The sequence below is a fragment of the Bubalus bubalis genome, chromosome 9 (genome assembly GCF_019923935.1).
Source record: "Bubalus bubalis isolate 160015118507 breed Murrah chromosome 9, NDDB_SH_1, whole genome shotgun sequence".
NCBI lineage: Eukaryota > Metazoa > Chordata > Mammalia > Artiodactyla > Bovidae > Bubalus > Bubalus bubalis.
In genome coordinates this window covers 86,948,230-86,961,687 of record NC_059165.1, presented here as the reverse complement: position 1 = coordinate 86,961,687, position 13,458 = coordinate 86,948,230, and the positions used below count along the sequence as shown (strand labels likewise).

The window sequence follows — 13,458 nt, the reverse complement described above, 5'->3', positions numbered from 1 at the left end:
TATTGGGCACCTACCAACTTGGGGAGGTCATCTTTCATTGTCCTATATTTTTGCCTGTTCATAATTTCATGGGGTTCTCAAGGCAAGAATACTGAAGTGGTTTGACATTCCCTTATCCAGTGAACAATGTTTTGTCAGAACTCTCCATCATTACCTGTCCGTCTTGGGTGGCCTTACATGGCATGGCTCATGGTTTCATTGAATTAGACAAGGCTGTGGTGCAGGTGATCAGTTTGATTAGTTTTCTGTGATTGTGGTTTTCATTCTGTCTGCCCTCTGATGGATAAGGATAAGAGGCTTATGGAAGCTTCCTGATGGGAGACACTGACTGAAGGGGAAACTGGGTCTCACGCTCAGTAAATCTTTAATCCAATTTTCTGTTGATGGGCAGGGCTGTGTTCCCTCCCTGTTGTTTGACCTGAGGCCAAACTAAGGTGGAGGTAATGAAGATAATGCTGACCTCCTTCAAAAGGTCCCTTGCATGCACTGCCACACTCAGTGTCCCAACCCTACACCAGGCCACACCTGGTGGACAGTCAACAGGTCATGGTGGATGACCCATGCCTCCGCCGGAGACTCCTGGACTGTCATGGGCAAGTCTGGGTCAGTCTCTTGCAGGGTCACTGCTCCTCTCTCCTCACAATTCTTCACAAATTTATTGAAAGCATCTATTCTCTAGAGGTCTGAATAAGACCTGGTCCCTGTCTTCAAGCCATTTGGAGTACCCAAATCAACTCTTCATCAAAGTTTATGTATAAAACACTGTGAAAGGAAAAAAGTTCTTAAGGATCATGATTGTTGACTTGAACTGTTTATTTCTATTGTACCTAAATATGTACAAACATATCACTATGTATAAAATCCACAGACTTATCCTGCATAATAACATCCTTTAAGATTCTATTTGGAGAAGGAAATGGCAACCCACTCCAGTATTCCTGCCTGGAAAATCTCATGGACAGAGGAGCCTGGTGGGCTCCAGTCCACGCGGTTGCAAGAGTCGGACACGACTAGGGACTAAACAACCAGCACCAAGATTCTATTATAACACATCATCCAAACCTTCCAGAATCCGTTCATGTTCTGCTATATAATTTTAATCAAAATAAAAATACAGAATAACTTCCATGAAGAACTTTCAGACTGAAAAAAAAGCAACTCTTAATTCCATAAGGTCAAAAAGAAAAAAAAATCCTCTTATGGAACCTTTGCATTGGAAGCAAGATAAAGATAAAGGAAGCTAATCTCATAAACTGTTATCAACACTATTTGCAACATGCCATAAGTGAAGGAAGTCTTACACATAAGTTCTTCCTCCTAAATCCATCATTACATAAAAGATACTTTTAAAAATTCAGAACAAAATGTGTATTTTCGCCCCAATCTGGGAAGGTGGAATGCTAAGAGTACAGGTCTTGAAGTCAGATTTTAGTAAGATTATTTAACCAACCTAAGTATCAATTTTCATTATTTGTAAAATGGAGATAAAAACACATACACTAAGGGTTACAAAGAAACTAAACAAAATAATAGGGAACATGCTAGGCACTGTGCCTAGCTAGATAAATGTGAATTTTTTCCATTCTAGTGAATTAAGATAATCTCTGTTGGGGAAAATTTTAAGTAATTATTATTGGATTTTATTTTTGTACCAGAATAAAATTTGTACTCAAGAATATGGAGTAAACTTATTTTAGAAAAGTGATAGAAAACTACAAATATAATTTACAAAAAACAATAGAAATTTTGACATTTTAAAGAGAATAATATACTTATTTAAATAAACTAACTGTTCTTATGGTTTCAATAAGTGTTAATCTCTGGTAATATTCACATATTAGATGGGTTATATGAGCTAGAATTCACCTTATTAGAATTTAAGTGGGCCTTGCTTGCTTTGATGAAAACATCAAAAGTAATGTTTTCAAAAGTGTATAGTAAAGTTTCACTAAGAAACATGATATAAAAACCACAATCAAGACACTGGTATAAATCAGTCTACTACTAAAGCTCTGTGTGTGTGTGTGTATGTGTGTGTATGTGTCTGTGAACATATATACAATTACAGACATAAATATATGTATATAGATGGATAGATGGATATGTTTGTGCTCTGTCGCTTCAGTTGTGTCCGACTCTTTGTGAACCCATGGACTGTAGCCTGCCAGGCTCCTCTGTCCATGGGATTCTCCATGCAAGGATACTGGAGTGGGTTGCCATGCCCTCCTCCAGGGGATCTTCCCACATCTTCCCAAGGATCAAATCCGCATCTCCTGCAATGCAGGCAGATTCTTCACCGCTGAGCCATCAGGGAAAGCTGTATATAGACATATTTATCTGTAATTACTATTTAGGTAAATAAATATATATGCAATATACATAACATATAATATATATACATATTCATCCATACACATATACTTTCACATTAATCTGTATAGTGTGTATAATAAATACATATATAGTATACATGTACAGATACATCCTACCTCATTTTTTTAAAAATAAAAGTAAAAGTTTTTTTTTATAGTTTTGCATTATGATTTAATATAATCCTTTCTGGTAATTATAAATTGGAGGGAAATTTTTAACACAATTACTATCCACAGTCTGTTTTGGTAGAGAATAAAAAGACACGAAGCTATGTCTCTTACTTCATTCTTTTTGTTAAAACACCTAATGCAGGGTTTAATGAATACTTAATGATTGATAGATATTTCATATTATTAAATCTATAAAAGTGAAATTTTTTAAGCATAATTTATAAAATGATGAACAAGGTCAGCTTCAGATAATTCCAGTCTCCCAAGCATATTTTTCCATTTTTAAGCATCTACATGGAATTACTTATGTGTAGATTTGTTCTCAATGTATTTTGATAAAAGTTAACACAATGGCTAAAGAATATATGCATAAAAATTTTTTTGCAAAAGTCTAATGATGTATTTTTGACAACTACTTTCTCTGAAAAAGTTTACTTTCTGATTCACATGTAAGTTATCACTAAAAGTGAAAAGAATGAGTGAGAAGAATCAAAAGATTCCTCACATCTTAAATAATTCAATGATTAGAAGCTCATCTTATATTGGCAGTAAATAAAGATATCATTTTCTTTTTTTAAAAAGCAAGCAACATGCCACTCCCACATTCTTTTAGATCTAGAAAATGGTCTTAAGTGGGGGCTTTCCTAAAGAATCTGCCTGCAATGAAGGCATAAACTGCAGTTTACAGGCCTTGAAGTCAGATTTTAGTAAGATTATTTAACCAACCTAAGTTGGTTAATGAAGGAGACCCAGGTTCAATCCCTGGGTTGGGAAGATCCCCTGGAGAAGGAAATGGCAACCTACTCCAGTATTCTTGCCTGAAGACAGAAGAGCCTGGTGGGCTACAGTCCATGGGGTCACGAAGAGTCAGACACAACTGAGCAACTAACACATACCTTGTCCAGAGACTATGTGTGATGCTGCAGGCAGTGAGAATATATTCCCTATGTCCCCAAAGACTAAAGTAACCCAAACTGGCAAAAGGAATTTAGAACATTTCTATTTGATGTTGAGCCTCTAAAGAATCCTTTCAATGGTATCATAATTTGATTAGCATAAACTACTTAGAATCTAAGATAATGTAGCAAGATCTTTCTTTAATACTTCTATAAATCAGATAACAGAAAAAGGTCCCCAGTGAATGGGAATAATATCAGCCCCTATGATAGGAAACAGAATAATCAGAACTTCAGATATGCTTGATCTTCACGTCTTCGTATCCTCAGGCTTTATCATCTCACTGTGAGGCAGTACTTATAAAAAGATTTCCCATGTTAATTGATATTATGGGCTCAGCATTAAAACAGTATGAGCACCTTGTTTTCAGTGTATCATTTTCAATACCGCTGAAGATATTCATGTCTCAAATGGAAATCCACAATCATTGTAACAAAGTCCACTACATGGCATAAATTCAAAGCATCATTTGATAAATTAAGACTATTCATATTGCAAGCCTTCATCTAGCAATATTCCCAGTTTGTGTTTGTCTTTTATTTTTAATCTGAAAAGTTCCTTACATGATAGCCTACCAATATCACTGAACCTACATTTAAACAAGCAGGCAGGCAGACTTGGTTTTAATCCAAAGCAACTTATAACATTACACACTAGTATTTGGGGAGAAAAATTCAAAACATGTTAATTTCTGGGTTTGTTTTATTTTTTATTTTTCAAATTACATGTAGAGAAAATACCTGAAGCTGTATGCAAAACAGTGCTTGGAGGAAATAAGCAAAATTGTAAATTCTTATTCAACTATTACAAAATTAGAGTCTTAAAGAGTCCCATTAAAAACTCTTTTGACTAGAGTCAAAAGAATGTACGAGTGAATACCGCCTAATGATCAGTATGACTTGAAGCTCCACCATCTGGAGGAGCTTTCCACTCGAGGGAATAAGACAGAAACCAAAAAGAGAATAAGAGTGAAAGCAAGAGAGTGAACTCAAAGTGACTGATAGTATTTCTTTCTAGGGAAAAAAGGAAGATTTTGTGTATGACGTGGTTGCTGAGGCAGCCCTTGAAGGACAATGTACATAAAAAGGAAAATTTCAGCCTCAGGGAACAATGTAGCAAAACCACAGTGTCAGAAAATTCTAAGGGGTGCTGAAGAATTGATGGCCAGAATGCACAGTGTATGGGTCAATGTAAGGATGGAAGAGAGTAAGCTATGGAGCTGAAAGTTGAAGACCTTGCTGGCCATATATATTTTATATATGGACTCTGATCACCTATATTCCTTTCTTGTGTTTGAGGAATCCTCCATCTTAGCCTATCTAAGAAGCAAGGAATGAAACATAGCCACATTCACAACCTTCCTTAGAGCTAGGGTCCAGAAATCTGCCAGGGATTTTCCCATCGCCCCACATGATTCAGTAGTGACATGAAGAGGCATAAGTAGCGCAGGCCGTTTCCCTGCAAGGGAAGACTGTTGTGGATCCAAGGGCAGGGTCTGGTAAGTGAGGTCTGGTGTGTGCTTAGCCACAGAAGCCAACAACATCACACCAGACAGCAACTGGAGCATAACTCTGGGCCTGTCCCTGGCACCCTAGCCTCCACCTGCTTCTCAGAGTCTGCCAGAATTTTGTAAAATGCCCAAGATACTTTAATAAGGCCCCTTCTGTCTATCCAGAGGAGGTACTTCCTCTTTCAATGAAGAATCCTGACTGATACGCCATTCAGAAGTTCTTTTTTTTTTCCACACTTAAGATGACTTTATTGTTTATCTGAAATTCTATTATAACTGGTGTCCTCTATTTCTATTTCTTTTTTTTGTCATTTCTTTTTTTTAATATAAATTTATTTATTTTAATTGGAGGCTAATTACTTTACAATATTGTATTGGTTTTGCCATACATCAACATGAATCCACCACGGGTGTACACATGTTCCCCATCCTGAACCCCCCTCCCACCTCCCTCCCTGTACATCCCTCTGGGTCATCCCAGTGCACCAGCCCCAAGCATTCAGAAGTTCTTGACCTTTTTGTAGAGAGTATAGAACCAAAAGGGGCTTCCCTGGTGGCTCAGTGGTAAAGAAGCTACCTGCAATGGAGGACACCAGGGTTTGATCTCTGGGTTGGGAAGATCCCCTGGAGAAGGAAATGGTTACCCACTCCAGTATTCTTGCCTGGACAGAAGAGCCTGACAGGCTACACTCCATGGGGTCGTAAACAGTTGGACACGACTAAGCGACTAACATTTTCATTTTTTTTCATACAACCAAAAGTCTATCAGAGGCAAGTTAACTTTCTCCAAATGTGGGTTTAATTTAGAAGTGTTCTATCTCTTATGCTTTAAAGAATTTTATAAAGTTTATCAAATTTTCTCAAAATTTTACATAAGAACATATGTATTACTCAATTGATAGTTAAAAAGAATATAGATAGAGATCATCTTTTTTGATTTACAGATTCTCTTTTAATTTTAGTATTTTACTGAAGCTTTGAAATCCTGATTTTTTTTAACCTTTATCTTTTTTTCCAAAATTGTCCTCTGAATCAACAAATAAGAAGTTGTTTCCTATTCCCAGCTCTGTGTAGTCAGAAACTTCTCTGCAGCAATCTGCTTTTAAAAAGCATTCAAGAGGATACTTTCCTTACTAACTTTGCAGATGAATACTGTCTAAACAGTGGTCAGTAATTTATAAGCTATATAAGTTAGCACCTGAATGTGGCCACATCAGATTAGAATTTGAGAACTGAAAATACTGTGTTTTTACACTTAACTTTAAAAATGCAGTATTTCCATGTGATCAACTCAGAATTCAGTAAAAAATAAATAACTCAATCAAAAGAACATTCCCATCTCATTTCTAAGCCCAACAATTTTAGGTTTTCTTTTTCATGCATTCTACCTTTTCATTCAGGCAATTCTGCTTATAGAGAATTTCCCTTTGTTATCCTTGTTGTGCATGAATGAACTATGAAAATGCACACTCTGCCAAATTAATATTTGTCCAAGTGATAGATTGTTAAGACCCACCTTTTAATTGGATGAACGACAAAGTGGCCTCAAGAGTAATGTCTGTCCTTATTTATTCAGCATACAATATGAGTGTGCTGAGGTAAGGCTGTGCAGTGAATCTAATTTAGGGACAGAGAATGGATATAGATTGCCAAAAATAAAAAAATCTTCTTATTTCACATATCTCACAGGACTATATGTGACTCCTAGGAGGAAAAGTGATACATAATAAGACAACCTCTTTCGTGGCTATGATCAGAAAGAGATTATTTAAACATTAAAGGGACTGTTAAAAGTATTTTAGAAAGTCTACTACAGAAAAAGGAATTTGAATATTCATATTAAAATTTTCTTACAATAAAAAAAGAGGGAACTGCACAAGAAAAAAACATATTGCAACCAAGGAAAATTCTATCTTTACTAGAAATGTACTTCTTGGCACAGTAATTAAAATAGCTCTTTTTAGGAGTTTGTCTTCTTTTTATAGCCCAACCCAGTATGATTCATGTAATGTGAGGGTCTAATTCTTATTATGAGTAAGAATTTCTTTCTGTATTTCTAAGCTCCACCTTTAAACTACGTGCTCTTAAGTTTGTACCATGATGTTCCCAAGTAGGTTGTTAACAGTGACACTCTTTCCAGTTGTCAAAGCTAAACCTCTTAAAGCAACCTGTTTTCCCATCACTTCTCTTCTCATTTAGATCAGACCTTTATTGGAAATAAAAAGATGTATTACTTTTTGAAAACAAAGTAAAATACCTAAGTCTAATTTTATGTTTTCCAAGAACTAAAACTGAGCCTTTTTTCACAGTTAAGTACCAATGAACAACCCATTCTAGATGAATAACGAAAGCTTCCTATCTACCTTTTCAAATCCAGTTACTCCTCTAGAATTTTCCACATACCGTGCTTCGGCTATCTTCCTCAAAGACTATTGTAATCACGGAACTTAATCACTGAAGAATATATGATAGTGTATATTGCATTGAATTCTTCTATATTGACTATATGCTCATTACCTAGCAATAAATGCATCACATTGGTTTATTCATTTCCCCACATGAAAAATCATTCTACATTTCATTAAGCAGAGCACTCACAGTATTTTACATATTAATATATTCTTGTGAAGAATAAAAGCATGCAATGTACTGTCCCTGAAGTCCTAATTATACTGCAATATATAATTTATATGTTGAACTGAGGTAATGACTTATACTCCATTGTTAGCCTATTTTTTCACATATTTTTTCACATCATGTCCTAAGTATTTTTCAGTTTCATATAGTGAATGTAGGAAATCATTTTTAATGACTGTAATTCTGTCATAGGGTACACAGTAGTTTCATCATTACGTCTATATGTTTTCTCACTTATTAAGTATCACTCACAAATGTAAAGTCATCTCTGCTTTCTTTAGGAATAAAAGGATGAAAGTGAAATCACCAGGACAAAGGCTACATTAAAAATAACCAACACTGAAAACTTGAAATCAACTTTGATACTTTAAGTGTTCATTTCATATGAACCTCAAGAAAAAGTGTTAAAAGCTAGTGTTTAAGAAGTTCAAAATCAATACTTTTAAAGGAATCAAATTGTTAGGTGCACCTTAAAAATCTTACAAATAAGTTCATATCACATATAAAACACATTCAAAAATCATTCTCCCAAAGACATTTAAAATTATATGACAGAAGTCAGAGATTAATGATAAATTTAGTTAGGGTTCCATAAATCCCACTCCATAGATAGATTTATTATCACCTATTTTGGAAGTTTACTTGGTTTTGATATGCTTGAAGTGATGGCCCACTGAATTAAGAAATTGTCCATGACTTTTACTTGTGCCTAACTATTCTACTCCAACTCAAGTCGCAAAGAGTCGGACACAACTGAGCGACTGAACTGAACTGAACTATTTTACATAGAAGAAAAATTAAGTAACAACACTCAAGACTATTTAAAGGCTTCTCTTTATTAATACAACATTAGATAAACTCTTCTGTTATTCCCTCCTCTAGTTTTTTAAATTAATATTTAGCTAAGAATTTTGTTCTTAAAATGAAATATTTCTTGAATTATATTTATCCAGCATTAGTTGAATAATTGTGTATTTCCAAAGGAGAGAGCAGGAGAAGCATGGGTTGAAACAGCTGTCATGCTACCAAATCTAACAGCCTGATGTTAATTTTGAAACATTCCTCTTTCTGCCAGGGAAGGCCTCCTATTGCTTTCCGAACAATCATAATCTCACGGAATGAACCTTCCTTTGAGGCCCTCTAGGCTAAAGTTTATCTCATCAGTTTGAACCAGACCATTTCTGAGTCTGCATTCAGCTCTAACCTTCATTTGACAGCTCATCAGCCATGCCACCCTCCAATCACAGAGGAGGTTGTTATGAGACATTTATCTTTATATCTTAGTGTCTCAATATATTTTTATCACTCTGTGGTTCATAAAGCATTTTTAGATCCATTATCTTGTGTAACTGTCATAATCCAATAGAAAAGGTATGAAATCTATTATTAGTCCTCTTTTATAGGTGATTCAGGAAGACAAGGTGATAAAGTAACCGATGTTAGAGAGATTATAAATACCTAGGTCTCTTCATGTCCAAGACAGTCAACATTCCACTATCTCTTCTAACATTCTCTGGTCATTTAGGCAAAAATAATCTTATTGCTTAAAATGATCTGTCATTTACCACCTTAAAATACACAAAAGCCTAAGAAATCTCAGTAGATCTTTTTTTATTATGATTTCTCTTATTTAAATAAATAGTAGTCTTTGAAATCCATTTCAGAATTAGCATAGACAATTTTCTACAATACATAAAAAGTTATTGTATTTGATATACATGAACTACAACATGAAAAATGTCAATCCACTGAGGGTAAGGCAGGATTTGAGGATGCAAAAGTTCTAAACCACTGGATATTATCAAACCTTAGTAAGTAATGTAGGTATGATGGCTAATTTTACGTGTCAGCTTGGCAAGGCTATGATGCCCAGCTGTTTGGTCAAACAACAGTCTATGATATTGTTATGAACGTATTTTTAGATGTGATTAACATTTAAATCAGAACTCTGAGTAAAGCAAATTACCCTTCACAGTGTGGGTAGGCCTCATCCAATCAGTTGAAGGCTCTCAGAGACAAGAATAAGAGTCCCCCAAAAAGCAAGGCATCTTGCCTCCAGACTGTTTTCAGATATGAGCTGCAACATCAACCCCTGCCAGAATTTCCAGCCTATCAGACTTTCCTATAGATTTTGGACTTACCAGCTCCTACATCGTGTGAACCAATTCCTAAAATCTCTCTGTCTCTCTACAGAGAGATGGATAGATAGGTAGTTAAACAGACGTACATACTATTGGTTCTGTTTCCCTGGAGAGCCCTAATGAACTACGTTAGATTTATTAATGCCTATTCCTAAGCTCCTTCTGCTTTTTATTCTCTGGGCTATGGAAGCTAGAAGTACTCAATTTACCCACCTCTCCTGCAGTCACAAATAATTCTAACCAGGTATATGGAGGCAGAGGTCTATGGAGACTTCAATGCCTGAGAAAAAGGACTAAGCTCAAGCCAGTAGAAAGTATTCCCCCTTCCTACCTGATACTAGGGTTAGTTTCTTTTAGATGCATGAAATCCATACGCATGGGAACAAGAGTCAACACTCTTAGCAAAAGCAGACCAGAAAGACAGTAAAAGCATGGGACCATGATGGATCATTTAGTATCTACTTAGTCACGGCCTACCCACCTACATATCTGGAAAACTGACAAACAAAAGCCACTGTGGCCAAGTTTTTTTTTTTTTTTAGTTAAACATATTCTTATCTGATACAATAACTTGTAAAATGGCTTTTGCAGATCTACCCCAATATTTACAGCATTAAACTGGTAAGTATTTGTTTCCTTATGAACACGTTAATAAAAAAATAATTTTAAAAAGTAAAAAATTAGAAGCCTGAGTATAATTAAGCACTTATGATTTCCTTAATGAAAATCTGAGACAACAATTAATGAGTATCTTTTTTAAAAGACCTCATTTACAGCTATGCTGGAAGAAATCAGCCATGCTAATCAGTTGATACCCACAAAGCAAGACTAAGAAGTCAGTTCACCCATAGGTACAAATAGCTCTAGAACAGCATTAATAAATAAGAATGTAGCCACATTTTTAGGCTAGATATACTTTTCACAAATAATACATTTTATTCACAAAGCTGCACAAATCAGAAGCTGTTTTCAGTGAATTAATAAAAATGAAAAAAAAAATTATTTAGCATGATATATGACCCTAAATGGCAACCCACTCCAGTGTTCTTGCCTGGAGAATTCCAGGGATGGGGGAGTCTAGTGAGCTGCCGTCTATGGGGTCTCACAGAGTCGGACACGACTGAAGTGACTTAGCAGCAGCAGCATGACCCTAAAAAATAGGGTTATAGGCAGGGTTTAATATGATTATGGAGGCTGAAATAAAGGCATTTCAAAATGAACTGGATTGGAAAGACTGAGGCACATTGCACAGGAATTTGGATAAAGCAGTTTTCAGAGTACATTAAATTAACCTAGTGGCTTAAGGTTTCCCAGAATTCTAAGACTAACTGAGAAACCAGAAGAGATCCTCAATTCCCAGTGGGAAAAGAGGATTGTCATTCATACTTTTCAGGGTCCATCTGCCAGCTCTTGTCTGTAGTCTTATGTACTGCTTTTTGGCAACAGTTCAGTTCTCAGTTACACATTGACACAATCAGCCTTATGTGGGTAGATATCTCTATTTTCTTCTTCCATGCTGTGACCTCCTCTTCTACAGCTTTGACCTCAGGGGGTCCAGACTGCCCACACAGTACCCAGAGAGCATCAGGCACAGCCCACCTTGGTTCACCTATGCTGAGGAAACTGACCTACCTACTCTTTAAAGTTAAGATAAACTTTTCCATGAAGCCTTCCTGCCAAAATGGCATAGCCCCCATTGATGTGCCTTTTAAACATTTACAGTGCTCATCTATATACAACTTATGGATTCCATGCTCATTTCCACACTATTAATATTCTCAATTTCACTATCCTTTTTCCCAGCTACACTCTAAATTCTTCAATGGAAGAACAATTCATGGACTCATATACGGTTAAGTGCTTTAAACGCACTTATTCAGATATGGTCTCAGTTCAGTTCAGTTCAGTTGCTCAGTCATGTCAGATTCTTTGTGACCGCATGGACTGCAGCACGCCAGGCCTCCCTGTCCATCACCAACTCCAAAAGTTTACTCAAACTCATGTCCATTGAGTCGGTGATGCCATCCAACCATCTCATTCTCTGTCATCCCCTTCTCCTCCCGCATTCAATCTTTCCCAGCATCAGGGTCTTTTCCAATGAGTCAGCTCTTTGCATCAGGTGGCCAAAGTATTGGAGTTTCAGCTTCAGCATCAGTCCTTCCAATGAATATTCAGGACTGATCTCCTTTAGGATGAACTGGTTGGATCTCCTTGTAGTCCAAGGGACTCTCAATAGTCTTCTCCAACACCAAAGTTCAAAAGCATCAATTCTTCAGCGCTCAGCTTTCTTTATAGTCCAACTCTCACATCCATACATGACCACTGGGAAAACCATAGCCTTGACTAGATGGACCTTTGTTGGCAAAGTAATGTCTTTGCTTTTTAATATGCTGTCTAGGATATAGTCTAACATCATGATATTTCTACTGTATAACTATTCATTTTGTTTAAACTCAAGAAGTAGCTGTATCTTTCTAAAACCATTATCTGAAGCACCATCTTTATTTTTGTATTATATTATGTCTACAGCTAAGTGTACGACTGGCACTCAGCACAAATCAGCTCACTGTGATAATTCTAATAAGTATGTTAATAACTCCATTTACACATAGGGTTTTTTATGAGAATTTATTCAATGTAAGTCCATGTAAAAGTCACTCTTAGAAACTAATAATTATGAAACATTCATATTAAAAATCTCAGAAACAATAAGGGCTTTTACAAAGTCTTTACTCTTTTTGAAAAAAACATATTTCACCATTTCTGAGATACTACCTCTATGTGTGTGCTTTTTTGAGAAGTAAAGGAGAAATATTCATTCTAATATAAACTAATTATCAGAACAAGAAATATTCTTAAGATAAAATGAGCTCTCGGAATACATTCCAATAATTGAAATTCTAGTGTGATATATATGCCCGTGTGCACTTCATTTATAAACAGTACAGCTGGGAAAACAATTTAGATAAAACTGACAGCCTACATTTTTACTCTTGCCCTGAGGTAGAGTAAAATATACAATTTTCTGTTTCCATTGAGAATGAAAACTTTAATGTTAGATATTTTTCTTGTAAACATAAATGCTAAGGACTGGAAGAACTCGAACAATTTTGGTCCCTTTCATTCATTCTTCACAGATCTCTTCCAGAAAGATTAAGAGACTCTTTATCTCTAATAGGTAAGCATGTCTAGTGGAGAGGGCAGTACCTCTCCATTCAGGGTCTTTACTGTCCGACCTTTGTAGCCTACCTCTTTTCTTTCCAATTTCCTCATACTGAATATACTTGAACTTGTCAATTCCTATCTGACATCAGAGATTCAAAATAAAAATGAAATTACATTCTTTGAATCCTTAGGCAGAAGGTGAACATAACATTTCAAGAAAAATATGGTCTTGGGAATCAAATAAAACAGAGTTTGAAGCTAAACTCTGACAGCTCTCTAGTTGTGTGACCTTGGGCAAGTTACTGAATTGCTCTGAGCCTGTTGTCCACTTCTAGCATAAGACAAGGTAAACTTCACCTCACTTAATCCCTCTTACAGCCAGTATAATGCTTGCTACATAACTAGTGATCAATAATTTATTTTCATGGCTCATACAACTATAAATCAATTTGGTGGTTAATTTGATTACATTATAGACCTATAAAAGTTAAAAAGTTCAGATTAT

At 35.8% G+C, this 13,458-nt stretch overlaps 1 protein-coding gene across 5 annotated transcripts in view; it reads right to left on the bottom strand.

Annotated features, from left to right (window-relative positions):
- The window catches only part of CHSY3 (chondroitin sulfate synthase 3), a 289,499-nt gene that overhangs the window by 255,093 nt on the left and 20,948 nt on the right, over window positions 1-13,458 (bottom strand). Inside the window, exon 3 of one of the 5 annotated variants that reach the window (XM_044947850.1) lies at window positions 2,258-2,317. The exons of 3 other annotated variants lie outside the window; for them this stretch is intronic. In XM_044947850.1, the coding sequence (XP_044803785.1) occupies window positions 2,294-2,317 (24 nt within the window). In that variant the 3' untranslated portion in view covers window positions 2,258-2,293. Of the gene's footprint in view, window positions 1-2,257; window positions 2,318-10,878; window positions 10,939-13,458 lie in introns of those variants that run through there. One more of the 5 variants, XM_044947848.2, reaches the window with a different exon arrangement.